This window comes from Papaver somniferum, chromosome 8 (assembly GCF_003573695.1).
Source record: "Papaver somniferum cultivar HN1 chromosome 8, ASM357369v1, whole genome shotgun sequence".
Taxonomy (NCBI): domain Eukaryota; kingdom Viridiplantae; phylum Streptophyta; class Magnoliopsida; order Ranunculales; family Papaveraceae; genus Papaver; species Papaver somniferum.
In genome coordinates, this window is record NC_039365.1 from 124,102,692 (window position 1) to 124,117,601 (window position 14,910).

General features: G+C 37.2%; 1 protein-coding gene across 1 annotated transcript; it reads right to left on the bottom strand.

The window, feature by feature from the left end:
* Positions 1-700: 700 nt before the first annotated feature.
* LOC113302888 (60S ribosomal protein L17) lies at positions 701-3,104 on the bottom strand. Its single transcript, XM_026551852.1, has 7 exons — positions 2,964-3,104; positions 2,808-2,844; positions 2,662-2,702; positions 1,547-1,777; positions 1,359-1,461; positions 1,200-1,267; positions 701-1,096 (listed from the first exon to the last, which is right to left on the bottom strand). Exons 1-7 carry the CDS (start codon positions 2,964-2,966, stop codon positions 1,028-1,030), a joined length of 552 nt encoding a protein of 183 aa, XP_026407637.1. The 5' UTR covers positions 2,967-3,104; the 3' UTR covers positions 701-1,027.
* Positions 3,105-14,910: the final 11,806 nt, after the last annotated feature.

Consider the following 14,910-nt stretch of genomic DNA (forward strand, 5'->3'; position numbering starts at 1 on the left):
ACTAACTTCACTTCCACTCTCCACTCATTCCTAATTGAAATTTAACCAAAAAAACATTTCCTTCTTAAACATAGTTGTTAGATTCATCCATTGCGAGATTTAAGTAATCAATGATGCTAATTGACTTTTCCTTACGTTGTTAGGTGTAAAAAGTGCAATGATTAAAAATGGTCAATCCTTGGTACAGTTTATTGCTGCCTGAAGATGATCAGGTAATTGCACTACCAGGAACAGTGGACTAACGACTAACAAACAAGCTTATGGTAAAACATGGCACTTCGTCTAGTGATTTCAATGGGTGTGCAGGTCACCCTCTCGTTGAAGAAGCAGAAAAAGAAGAAATAGTGACCATCGTGATACAGTTCCCGATGATGTGCGACGAGCACCCAGTTTCCGATGATGTGTGACGAGCACACTGTGTGGGAATGATTCCACGTTTGTTACTTTCCGAGCCTTGTGTTCCAATAATGCGAGATTGGAGATAGTGTGCGATGTAGCCGCAAGTGTAGTGTGTTCCGTTACTGGGAGATCTTGCCGACTTCAACAACATATCCATATCAGGCACACCTTTCATTGAGCCAAATGAACATGGAAAAAAAAATTGACTCTGCCCGGTATTTTTTGTACATTACATGTACTGTCATCAACAGGTGTTTAACTAAAGACTAGACCACCGAAACAATAGAGTGACTTAACAAGCTGAGGAACTGGATTAACCATTTCATGCAACAACCATTCAACAATGCACACTACAAGATATCCATCAAATCAAATGTTTAACTAGCAGCTAGCACAGCATAGAGAAAAGATTTCAATTTAGTAGATCCTACTTTTACCAAAATCACTCGAAACAAACATTCACTGAGCTAATTGCAATAAAAGAGATGGCCACAGGCCATAAGCCAAAATCTTCATATGATTGAGAGTCGAAACATATCTAAAAGCAACAAAAATGGTTTCTAATGTAAAAATAACAAGGCCCAAAGAGAACTCAATGCATTTCTGAGGACTCATCTCTCTCTACTGCTTAAGATGAGGCACCACTACGAAGAACTTGAGATTTCTTTGACTTCCTTGGTGCCAACTGAGTGTCAGCCTGCAATAAAATGAAATAACGTCAGCAAGCAGTAACACAACAAGTATAACTAGGATTCTATAAATGAAACAACTGTAATTCTATTAATATTCCAACGACCCACCTCTTTCTTCACTGCTTCTTCCTTCTCTGATAAGGTCAACTCAATGTGACAAGGAGATGACATGTAAGCTGAGTCAAAGATGCACATTGCAGTCAGCTTAAATCGAAAATCCAACAATCCAAAAAAAGAGACAGGACACATGTTTAAAAGGAGACTTACGGTTGATTCTTCCGTGAGCACGGTATGTCCTACGCCTCTGCTTCTGAGCTTGGTTAACTTGGATATGAGAAATGTATAGTGAATCCACGTCCAAACCTTTTACCTGCATCGTATAATAAGCAATAATTCGGATGAGTAAACTCTTAACTTAATGAAGTAAAAATACAACAGAGAAGAGAGAGACCTACATCAGCATTGCTCTCAGCATTTTTAAGCAGATCAAGGATGAACTTGGCGGACTTAGCGGGCCAACGTCCTTGTCCATTTGAGTGACGGTTCTTGGCTTGAGCAGTCCTACCAACACCACCACAGAAACGTCTGAAGGGAATGGCTTGCTTGTGAGCTAAGACATCCTCCAAATACCTCTTGGCTTTGACCAAAGGCATCTTCCTTAAAGAGAAGGCTGTTTCCCTAGTGTTCTGAAAAGCGATGTACAAAAGAAATATGAGTAACTATTTAAAAATATTGAAATACAAAACCAAGAAAACAAAAAATTTAACAGCTCATAGATTCTACAAAGACAATCAGATATAGCTCATATAGGCATATTATAAGAAAAACTACTAGGATAGAAACCAGAACTACTCGTGTATTCTATTGACAATCAGAAATAGCTCAAAAGCAGGCTTAATTTGAAATATTAAGCTGGGAAGGAGTAAAAACAATTTAACATCGAGAAGAGTGATAGACAAACCAAATAACAGGAACACGGCAACATAATTGAAACTCGATAAAATCAAAGAAACAATAGTGCAGTTAATAAACCCCATTCACCTCAGATTAATTAGGCTAACAGACCAGAGAATATCATGTTACGCACTAGATACTTAATCAACTGGAGCGAGTTGAGCAGAAAATCTATGTATAAAAGTGTATAAAATTGACATAAGCACATTATCCACAACTATCCTAAGAGTCCACTATTCAAAGGGTTCCTCCATTAATAAACAACCCAGTGTTTTAATTCTATCTCAGCATTCCAGACCCTCCAACTAGACAAATATTCAAGCTTCAATACAAATCAATTATTAACTAACACAACTCCAATTATTAACTAACACAACTCGTTTGGTTAAGCTGAGTTTAGGGATATAACTCAGGATAACAAATCAGATAACAAATCAAATAATAACCCAAAATTCTCAGATAAAAGGTAACCAACAGACCAACCATTTAATCACGACCATATTTTCACTAAATCACACCATAAAAGCCAAAAACTCATTCGATTAGGCGAAAAAAAATTTTAAAAAAAAAAAACTCTTGCATCAATGAATAAATAAAAACCCTAAAACCATCATACCTTGAAATGAACACGAAGATCAGACCCCCTAGCTTTGCAGGCTGAAACAGAAAACATCATAAACACCACAACTCAGTAACTAAACTCATGCAAAACCCTTCAACTGTGACAAGGAGAATAAGATAACAGAGATTAGAGATGCTTACACTTGGTGGGATTATCGGGCTCCTTTGAGTACTTCACCTGTTATATTAAAATCAAAACAAAGAAGAGTTATATCAGTACACGAACAATCAAATCAAGTAATAGAAAATAAGGATATCGCAGATGGGGTTTGAATGGAGGCATTCAAATCTACGCACCATTGTTGATTTGGGTTTCTGGTGATTCTTTCTTCTTCCTTTGTTTGGAGAGCCGAATCAGAAATGCGGCACAAAAGAAGTTTTTAAAGAGAGACGGAAGGATATCTTTTATAAACTAGGGTTTTGTAGTAGGGAAGGTGAAAATTGGCCTGGACTGGACTTTTCTAGAAGGCGCTAAACTAATTGAGTTTCTACAACGTAAGCCCATGAAGATCCTTAGGTTCGGATTTTGAAGCCTAGTTTGGTGTTTGGAGCACCGTGCGTCCGCCTAACATTTTCGTTTTGAAAGGAAGAGGTGCCCCTTTTTTTTGTTTCACGAGTTTGGAACTTTGGTGACTGATATCATCTCTCAATGAATTTATCATTGTACTACCGTGATATCGGTTAGAGAGAGGTGTCTATGTTTCTCGCTCATTTTGAATTAGACCCTACTTTTCATAGGAATTGCTCTAACATGGTGTCAGTTTAGATGTAAGGCAATGGAAACTGATATAGGTAATGCTATGACTCGTGTATTTAGATATTTGAACCGTGCTATTGATACAACCAAGTTATTGGTCCGTTTAGTGAACATTTACTTTTTTCTTTGACACAGAAAGACAAGTTTATTTATACGTTGTTATTACATAATATCCGGCTAACTTCTTCATCCCTTAATACATCAACATATTCATTCGGGATGTTGCCAAAAAAGTCAAAAGAAACTCTATTTGTTCTATCTTTATTATCTAGTTTACGAGCTACATTTTTGTTTGTTCTTTTAACATAGTTAGTCGTACTAGAAACTACACTAGATAAGAGGTGCTTTATTTCTGTTACAATCCCCTAATTTCCCAACCCACATAAGGGGTTGCACCTGTTATGGGAGTTTATCATATTTAAGAAGTCGGATACAAAAATCACATTTCTGATATTTAGAGTCTTGTCCTCTAAGATAGCTTCTCTAACCACCAAGCATTTGGTCTGCTCTGCATATAATCCTTCATTGAAGTATCTGCCTTTGATGCCGTAGCAGGTACCTGTATAATCTCTAATAATCAGATCCACACATAAAACTTCATGTGCATCATCAAATGAAGTATCAATGTTAATCTTAAATTGATAAATGTGGGGTGATGTCCAATTATTTGTAATGTAAGAAAGACTATTTGTAGAAAGTTGATTTTGATTGTTAGTGCAACATTGATTAATTAGGTATGTAATGTTTTTCACTTTCGTTAGGAAGTTAGGGTTCCTATTCTGAAACACTTTAGTACATCTACTCTTCCATACGTACCAAGTTGTTATCATCATAGTTGTAACCCACAAGTTTCAGGAATCATCATCCATGTTGGAAATATCTGTAAACCAGCTTTTGATTCAAGAAGCAATAGTTTTATGGTTAGCTTGAATGTTATGAACATTTATGTTCATATTTATTCATATAGTTGTTGTTGAATTCCAGTTTATGATGATATGTTCTAGAGTTTCTGGTTGTGAACTACAATAGGGACACAGGATGTCGATATTCTCCTTGTAGTAACTAAGCTTTACCATAGTAGAACAATTCCTCTGAGACATTTCCAAATGAAAAGGATTACTCTATGTGGGGTTTTGGTTTTCCAAAGTTTTTTCCATATATGTCTTGGGATAATATATCTCTGTCGATTGATGTATTGAGAGTTCGGAGTGAACACATTTTAAGTAGATTTGACAGTGAACTTTCCCATCCTGTTTGGCTCCCAAATCTTTGTATCTTGACCATATTGAACCAAATGCATTTTAAGAATAGGATCAACAATATGATCAGGAAAAAAATCTTGGATAAGAGGGACATTCCATCTTCTAGGATTTTGAAGCATGATATTACATACATAAACTATTCTAGATGGTTCAGTATAGTCACTTCTTGGGACTGGTGGATGGTCAAGACCTTTAACCCATTTATCATACCAAACTAATATTTTTGTACCACATACCATTTGCGAAACTTCCTAACTTGCGTCATCCCCTGTTCTATGTGATACATGTGTATATTCCTCTCTCCGTAAACTAGTGATCCTCAAGACAGATGGAGGATATAATTGTAATTTAGGAGGGATTACTGATTTAAGGCAGTATTCCTATAGAAGGATTTTATATTCCTATGAGGTTTGGGAAACCAAACCAAAGTAATGAAGTATACCAAAATAGGGAAATACTTCCTAGACAAGGTAATATTCCTATATAAAGAAATATACCTAGAAAAGGAAATATTTCTAGAAGGTTTAGGAAACCATTAAAGCTATAAATAGAGATGTTTAGCTCATATCTAAGACATCTAGAGTGTGGTTTGTGATACATACACACCTAGATCAAAGAGGGAGGTTTGTGAGACAAATCACCTAAATATAAGTTTGTGAGGCAATTAATTATTGTAAAAGCAAGCTTAGCAAACAGTTTAAGATTGATCTACTGTTTAGAGAGATTGTGAGTGTAACAAAGAGAGAATTGTAATAGTTTTCTTGTTCATAATATATAGAAGATATTTTCTTCGAATCTGGTTTCTAGTGTGTTATGTTTTCTAGTTTTCGTCTATTATTATTCTGAATTCCGCCTCTATAATAATAGTCACCAAGGTACAGAGATCAATACGTATCACTATGCCCTTCCATATCCATGAGGAGTTGGAGTGATCATTCTAAAGATGAATAAAATCATGGCAGGGTAAATTTTTTGGCTTCAAGATTTTGACCCATAGTTGTTCAAATTTTGTATAAATCCTCTAAGCTAATTTAGTGATTAGAGCCATGTTGTATTGCTTTAAATTTCTAAAAGCTAAAGCTCCTTCACTTTTAGAATTGGAAAAAGCTCCCAAGCTGTGAAGTTAAGACCTTTATTATTCTTATGACTCCACCAAAATCTCATTTAAATTGTATCTAGATGTTTAAGAGTATTTTTTGGTAGCTTGAAATTGCTCATATAATGTGTTGGGATATGATATAAAACTGATTTGATCATTATAGTTATAGCAGTAAGAGTTTTAGAATTCCAACCATTAAGTTTGTTTTCAAAGGCTTCACTGATAAAGTTAAAAGAGTTTGTACAAAATTAGCTGTGTATGCTTACCCGTTTGCGAACTGTCGGAAAAGATCAAGTCCGGAACTTAAGTTTGCGTACCCGCTTGCAAACTTATGTGGTTAAGTTATAAAATCGATTAAATATGATTTCATACTCATGAACAAATACATTTATATATTAAGGAATGCAATCTTCGCAAATCGTGGCTAAAATGTTCATGAACTGATTCTTTTGAATCAATCTGATTTTGTTTTAATTGTGTCTTGTATACTTCTATGAATATATAAACAACTGAACAACTCTATGAGTAACACAAATGTTATCATTTTATCTAGAAGTGTTAAGATGAACATGGTTAACACAAAAGTGTTCATATGGCTAACTTCGGTTAAATATTGTTGAGACAACTTAATATACACGTTTAGGTATAGTTATCCATATATAAATGAAGGTATATTTCATTTGTGTGTAACAAGTTAAGACCATCTAACGGTGGAAAGATATTTCTTTTGTTTGTGCAAATTTAACTTGAATCTTAAATCAGGTTTTCATCCAACAGAGAATATTGTTTGCTTTGTTACAAAGTTATCTAACCCTGATTGGAAGACCATATAAGGGAAAACTCTAGAAACTGGGAAACCTAATCCCCACACCTCATGTGTAATACTAGTTGCGACTAGAGTCGATTCTCCTTTAACCTAGGTTTTTCCTAAAACCATTATAGGTTAACGACTTGAAGACTTCATTGGGATTCTGAAGCCAGACCCAACTCTTTTCTCTGTAGTTGTGTGTTCTGATCCTACTTGGTATATCGTATTGAGTACTATCTTCTCTAAGATTCTCTCAAGATTTATCTCCGATAGGTAAGATATAAAAATTAATCGCAAATCTTTTCGTCTCATTCTTTGTGATTCCACAATAACTTGTTCTACTACCATATAGTTAAGTCATTGTGAGGTAATTGATATTTTTAGGTTGTTCTTCGGGAATATAGGATCGGATTATCAATTGGTTCCCGTTCACCTTGATTTATCAAAACATGGAACAAAACTTCGTAGGTACTTATGTGGGAGATATATTTATCTATCAGAATAGACTTTTATGTGGGACACAAATTTGTTTATCAAGTCTTCGACTTTGGGTCGTAGAAACTCTTAGTTGTGGGTGAGATCAACTAAGGGAATTAAGTGTGCAGAGTCCTGCTGGGATTCAGAGGCGTAAGGAACGCGATTGTACCTTAATCAGTGTGAGATTGGTTAGGGCTCAACTACGTTCCGTTCCGAAGTTAACTTATAGTAGGCTAGAGTCTGTAGCGGCTTAAAACAATGTGGTGTTCAAATCTGGACTAGGTCCCAGGGTTTTTCTGCATTTGCGGTTTCCTTGTTAACAAAACTTCTGGTGTCTGTGTTATTTGTTTTCCGCATTATATTTGTTTATATAATTGAAATATCACAGGTTGTGTGTAGTTCAATCAATTGGTAAATCCAACCTTTGTCTGTTTATTGAAATTGGTTGACACTTGAACATTAGTCTTTGGTACCGTGCAAGTTGTTTCTCATAATAATCAGGCTCACGGATTCTATCTGTTTGATTTGCTGATTACATTGAGAAATAGAGATATAACTCTTAGATACATTTTCCTTGATTGAGTATGACTGTCTAGTTGATTCTCTTGGAATTATATTAGATTTAGTCCATACAAATTTCCTAAGGAAATATTAGGTGTGGTTGTTAGACCCCCGTTTTTTCAATTAGTATCAGAGCAGGCAAACACGTTTATGACCTCATAAGTCTGCGTTTGTAGCAATCTGACTTTGTGGACATATGTACTATTTCAAACAACGATCACCAGTTCAGAAACGTTTTGACTTGGGTCAAAGCTTTGCTTCTCCTGAGAAATCTTTCACATCTTCTCCATTGTCTGAAACTGTGTATAACTGGGAAACATGCCTAGATGAACAGTTGGATGATCTTTCGGATGAAAGTGATTCAGATGATGGATACGATGTTGATGAGGAAGTCTCGCAATACATCAATTTTTTTGACCATCTCACCAAGAAAAAGAAGTCAACATCTTGCTTGGCTGAGTTTCTAACTCCTCTCTGTCTAAAAAACAAGAAAATGAGAAAACTCTTTAAAGGTTACGATTGTGGATATAATCTCTTACAATCCCTTCTTAAAGATCGTGAAGAAGATGTGCGTTCAAAGAATCCTGAATGTGAAAATCTTCATCGAAATCTGTTTATGTTGAAAGAAGAACTTGCTGAATCTGAAGCTATATGTAGCTCTCAACAATGTTGTTATAAAGACAGAGAAAACGTTTTTCTCTCACGGGAGAAACAATTGGAGACTGAGCTTTCTGCTGCTCAGAACTAGGTAAATGTGCTGGAAGAAAACTTGAAGAAGTTTAATCTTAGTTCAACAAAATTATGTACTATGCTGGGAGCTTGTAAGAAATATCATGATACACGAGGTTTGGGCTATGAAGGAATAGACGCTCCAAGCAGTGGCAAGATTGATTTCTTTTTGTACTGATAGTAATTTCCTGCAGTAAAATTTCGCTAATGGCAAAATTGGAAAATTACCTTCTGCGACAAATGTGTCGATGAATAAAGGAAGTCAACCTCCTACTCATATGATAAAGGTTAACAACATTTCCTTCAGATGTTATTATTGCGGAAACAAAAGTCATCTTAAGAAGAGATGTCGTTTTCGTTTGCGGAATGAAAAACTTCATAACATTCTTATATGGATGTCTAAGGAAGTAATCAAACATGTTTCTCATATTAATGGTCTTAAATGTCCAACTCTCAGACAAGAATAATGTTGTGATGAGCCAAGTCTTGCCTGTAAAGATAACACAAATGCTTTCTATTATTGTAAAAAAAAATTGTGTTATAAGGACAAATGACTTCTTTGTTATCCAATGAGTAAGGAAGTTTCTTCAAACTATTCTTCTGTGTCTAAAGAAAGTGTTGGATCAAAAGTGTCAATCGTTCCTGAATATATTCATATCAATAATCGTGTTTAGGAACTCAAGACCAGTATAAATAGACTCAAGAGTAGTATTAAGAAGGCAAGGAAGGCAGCAGCTTCAGGTATCTCTTGTCCTCCTATTGTTAATTCTCTTGAGACTAACTCTGTTAACTTCCCTGATGATATTCAAGAAAGAAAAAGGGAAAATGTCAATACCCTTGATGAGCTATATGCTCGTCAATTTACAACTTGACTGCTTACAAATGTGCATCCTCTTTGAGATCGTGTGAGGATGCTCATAATTCTCAAGAAGCTATCTTCTTCTTGACAAAGTGGTCTTTGTTGTATCTGTTTTTTTTTTTTCGGTTTAAAAATAAAATGATCATCTTACTGCTGAGCCCTGAAAAGGAACTGCTGTTGTTCTATCTCTGCGACCCTCGTGTGGCTGTCGTTGTCACTGTTGATAAACGACTGCCTCTGGTGGTCTTTTGTTCTTCGTGTTTTTCAGCAACAACAGAAATGGTGGTTCTCTGGTGCGATTTTTTTTCTCTTCTGTTGTTGCTCTCCGCCTCTCCCAAACTCTCCGTCCTTTATTCTGCAACACCAGAACCCTTTATATATCCAGTAGCACCAAGAAATCTCGCTATAACTCAAAATAATTCTCTCTTAACTCGTCCTTGATGAAAAATATTCTGGGAATATTTTCTTCCCTGATTTAGCTTCTCACGCTCTTTCCCCACGCCAAATTACTCTCAATGCATCCAGTCATTGTCCAGAAGTGTTCCAACATGCAACAGCGACGCGAAAATCTCTTGGTCACTCAATCAGGACTCGGAATGGAAAACCAACCCGTGATGCTCTGATTTCATATATTGGGTTATCTAGCCAAATTTGATCGAAACAAACACCCATAACAGCTTTGTTTTAACAAATCACATCTACCCATGAAGTTTCAGCAATTGAATCGCACAAAAACTCCTCCAAAATCCGATCGAAATTCTGCCAGTGAAGTAATATTTTTCCCGCCATTTTTTACTTTTGAAATGTTGAAGATGAAGTTCCCCTGTCCTTTTCTGGGGTGCGAATAGCAGATGGGTGCTGAGGATGAATTTGGGCTACGCATAACCTTGGGTGTCCCTTAGCCTTCGAAGAACTACTACCATCCGGTGTCTCGATCTCAACAGCTCCATGAGGAAAGACAATGCGAACAATAAAAGGACCCGTCCACTGAGAACGTAACTTCCCAGGGAAAAGATGCAAGCGGGTATCATACAGAAGAACTTTTTGACCTGGAGAAAATGACTTTCTTAAGATATTTCTATCATGCACAAGTTTCATTTTGTTCTTATACTCCTTAGCACTATCGTATGCATCTCTACGAATCTCTTCCAACTCATTGAGCTGGAGTTTCCTATAGGCTCCTGCCTTGTCAAGTGAAAAATTTAGCTGCTTAACAACCCAATAAGCTCTATGTTCTAACTCAACAGGTAAGTGACATGCCTTGCCATACACAAGTCGATAAGGTGACATTCCAATGGGGGTCTTAAACGCAGTACTGTAAGCCCAAAAGGCATCAATAAGCCTATACGACCAGTCTTTCCGATTAGGATTAATTGTTTTCTCTAATATACGTTTTATCTCCCTATTGGAAACTTCTACCTGACCACTAGTCTGTGAATGATACGGGATAGCTACCTTATGTGTAATACCATATTTCTTCATCAAAATCCTAAAAGGTCCATTATAAAAGTGCGACCCTCCATCACTAATTATAGCTCGCGGTGTACCAAAATGTGTAAGTATATTATTTTTCAAGAACTCAATCACAACCCTATGGTCATTGGTTTTACACGCAGCCGCCTCAATCCACTTAGAGACATAGTCTACAGCGACAAGGATGTATAAGTTACCAAAAGAATTAGGAAACGTACCCATAAAGTCAATACCCCACAAGTCAAAGACCTCCACAACTAAAATAGGGTTCAAGGGCATCATGTTCCTACGGGAAATGGTTCCTAATTTCTGGCAATGTTCACAAGTCACACAATAACTGTGGGAGTCTTTAAACAACAAAGGCCAATAAAATCCACACTGCAATATCTTAGGAGCATTTTTCTTAGCACTAAAGTGACCCCCCACAAGCATGATCATGACAAAAGGAAATAATACTGGACTGGTCACTCTCAGGTATACATCTCCTAATAATCTGGTCTGTACAATACTTAAACAAATAAGGATCATTCCAAAAGAAGTGTTTAACCTCATCTAAAAACCTAGAACGATCTTATTTACCCCAATGTTGGGGCATTCGACCAGTAACAAGATAGTTCACTATATTCGCATACCAAGGTAATTGGGTAACAAAGAACAATTGTTCATCAGTAAAGCTATCCCTTATAGGAAGGGAATCATCAGGGGAACTAACAACTAGCCTAGACAAGTGGTCTGCTACAACATTTTCGGCACCCTTTTTGTCTCTAATGTCTGGAGAAAACTCTTGCAACAAAAGGATCCACCTAATCAATCTAGGTTTTGTATCCTTCTTAGACAAAAGATATTTCAAAGCAGCATGATCAGTATATATGATGATCTTAGAACCTAAGAGATAGGGTATAAACTTGTCTAAGGCAAACACAATGGCTAACAGTTCCTTCTCGGTAGTGGTATAGTTCAACTGGGCATCATTCAGAGTTTTGCTAGCATAGTAAATCACATGAAGTAATTTGTTTTCTCCCTGACCTAGAACAACACCAATAGAATAATCTGAAGCATCACACATGATCTCAAAGGGTAGGTTCCAGTTGGGTGCCTGGACTATGGGGGCGGTAGTGAGTAAATTCTTAAGCTTCTTAAAAGTCTCTAAACAAGCATCATCAAAGACAAACTTAACATATTTTGCAAGCAAATTGGAAAGAGGTCAAGAAATTAGGCTAAAATCCTTAATGAATCGACGATAAAAACCTCCATGCCCTAAGAATGACTTAATATCTCTTACGGTTTTTGGGACCTGTAAAGTCTTAATAAGGTCAACTTTGGCTTTGTCTACCTCTATACCCTTAGAAGATACGATATGCCCTAAAAAAATCCTGAACGAACCATGAAGTGACATTTCTCCCAATTAAGCACTAAAATTTTTTCCTTACACCTAGTCAACACTAGTGACAAATGATACAAGCACTCATCGAAACACGAACCAAACACTGAAAAATCATCCATAAAGACCTCTAAGAACCGTTCTACCATGTCAGAAAATATGCTCATCATGCAACGCTGAAAAGTCGCAGGGGCATTACAAAGCCCGAAAGGCATGCGTCTATACGCAAAGGTACCGAAGGGACATGTAAAAGTGGTTTTCTCCTGGTCTTCTGGGGCAATAACGATCTGATTATATCCAGAGTAGCCATCTACAAAGCAGTAGTGACTATGTCCAGCTAATCTCTCTAGCATCTGGTCGATGAATGGAAGGGGAAAGTGGTCCTTCCTAGTGACCTTGTTCAATTTCCTATAGTCAATACAAACACGCCAACCCGTGGTCACTCGGGTCGGGATTAACTCATTGTTATCATTCTGGACTACAGTAATACCGGATTTCTTGGGTACAACCTGAACGGGGTTGACCCACTTACTGTCTGAAATGGGGTAGATAATGCCTGCATCTAACAACTTAAGGACCTCGTTTCGAAATACCTCTTTCATATTAGGGTTTAGTCGACGTTTCATCTCTCTGGAAGGTTTGGTATCACTCTCTAAATAGATCCGATGCATACAAACAGTGGGACTTATACCCTTAATGTCAGCTATGGTCCACCCTAAAGCTTCCTTGTTGTTTTTAAGGACAGTTACTAGCCTACTTTCCTGGTCACTATCCAAGACGGAAGAAATAATCACAGGTAAAGTCTCAGACGGGCCTAAAAACCTATATTTCAGGGAATCTGACAATGGTTTTAGGTCCAACTTAGGAGGCTCTTCCAATGAAGGAACTAGGGTAGACTTAGAAACTGGTAGTGGTTCGACTTTAGGTTTCCATCCATTACTAGTATCTAACAAAGGGGTTGAATCTAACAACGCATTAACTTCATTAATCAAATTATCATCATCAAAATCAATCCCAAAGTGAGCTAGGCATTTCTCTAATGGATCTTCTAACAAAGTGTTTGGTAATGACTCCTCGACTAATGTTCCTATCATGTTCACCTCTTCTATGTTCGAGTCATCTAGTTTAGAGGGTAGCTTACTAATATTAAAAATGTTCAGCTCAATAGTCATATTACCAAAAGACAATTTCATAATACCATTTCGACAGTTAATGATCGCATTGGATGTAGCTAAAAACGGGCGACCTAAATTACCGGTATCTGGTTCTCTGGGTCAGGGACAGGTTGGGTATCTAGGATAACAAAATCCACTGGATACATAAACTTGTCAACCTCTATGAGAACATCCTCGATCACACCACGAGGAATTTTAACGGACCTATCAGCTAACTGAAGTGTCATCTGGTAGGTTTCATCTCACCAAGTCCTAGCTTAAGGTACACATGATATGGTAGTAAGTTCACACTAGCTCCTAAGTCAAGCAACGCTTTCTCAACATGGTATTTACCTATTGTGCAAGAAATGGTAGGGGACCCTGAGTCTTTATACTTAGGAGTAGTGGTATTCTGAATAATAGAACTCACCTGACTAGCTAGAAAGGCTTCTTCTGGACATTAAGCTTTCGCTTTCGCGTACACATATCCTTGAGAAACTTGGCATAAGAGGGAATCTGCTTAATTGCATCTAGTAGTGGAAGGTTGATAGTTACCTGCTTAAAAACCTCCAATATATCATTAAAATTGGACTCCCTCTTAGTTGGAACTAGAAGCTGTGGGAATGGGGCTCTAGGGACAAAGCCGGGCTCAATATGACCCTAATTGGTCTCTTTAGGGACTCTATCAGTCTCCTCAGTTTCTGGTTCAGAAGGGTGAACTACAGCATGTTCACTATCAGTCATGGAAACCTTGTTGTCTATCACTCTACCACTCCTAAGGGTTTTAATAGCATTCACATGATCAGATGGTCGAGTCTGACTAGGAAACTTACCTCTTTTTCTTAAAGACTCATTTATCTGACTAACCTGGGTTTTCAACTCGGAAATAGCCTGAGAGTTAGCCTGACCTATTCTCTTATTTTCTTCTAAACCTTGAGCAACAGATTGCTGAAACTGCACAGTGTTACGATTTAACAAAGCAAGAGACTCTTCTAAACTCATAATCTTCTTATCCGAAGGGTTCTGAAACTGTGCCGGGGCTGAAGGATTCTTAGTATAGCCAAAACCTGGGGGAACCTGAGCATTACTAGACTGGCCTTGATTCTGGCCCTTGGACCAAGAAAGGTTTGGATGGTTTCTCCATCCAGGGTTATAGGTTTCTGAATATGGGTCAAACTTCTGTCGGTTATCAAACCTAGTGTTGTTATAAAGAGCATTGGATTGCTCTTCAACAGCATGGCCTTCCCAAAAAGGCTCATTTCTTCCACTACTACCACTAGAATGACCTAATTCTAAGGCTTCTAACCTTTTGTCTATAGCTGCTATTTTGACATCTGACTCATGAGATCCTTCTACCCTATTAACATTTCCTCTACTTAGAAGAATTGTTTTCTGGGGTTCCCTACTATTTTCGCATTGTTGGGTTTTATCGGATATTTCATTCAAAAATGTCATCGCCTCATCAACAGTTTTATTCCCAAACCCACCTGTGCATAAGGACTCAACCATGGTTGTTGCTGAATAATCTAAACCATCATAGAGGATCTGAACTAACCTAACCTTCTCCAAACCATGATGAGGACATTGAGATATCAAGTCATTGAACCTTTCTAAGTACCTATATAAAGATTCTACCTCTTGTTGGGAAAAAGTACATATTTGTGTCCTAATAGACGATGTTTTA

What these genes read in the sequence shown, in the direction of transcription:
- LOC113302888 (XM_026551852.1), bottom strand. An exon ending in ATCTTCGTGTTCATTTCAAG is followed by an intron (nt 1,778 to 2,661) that starts GTATGATGGTTT and finishes ATCGCTTTTCAG; the next exon opens with AACACTAGGGAAACAGCCTT. An exon ending in ATGCTGAGAGCAATGCTGAT is followed by an intron (nt 1,462 to 1,546) that starts GTAGGTCTCTCT and finishes TATACGATGCAG; the next exon opens with GTAAAAGGTTTGGACGTGGA.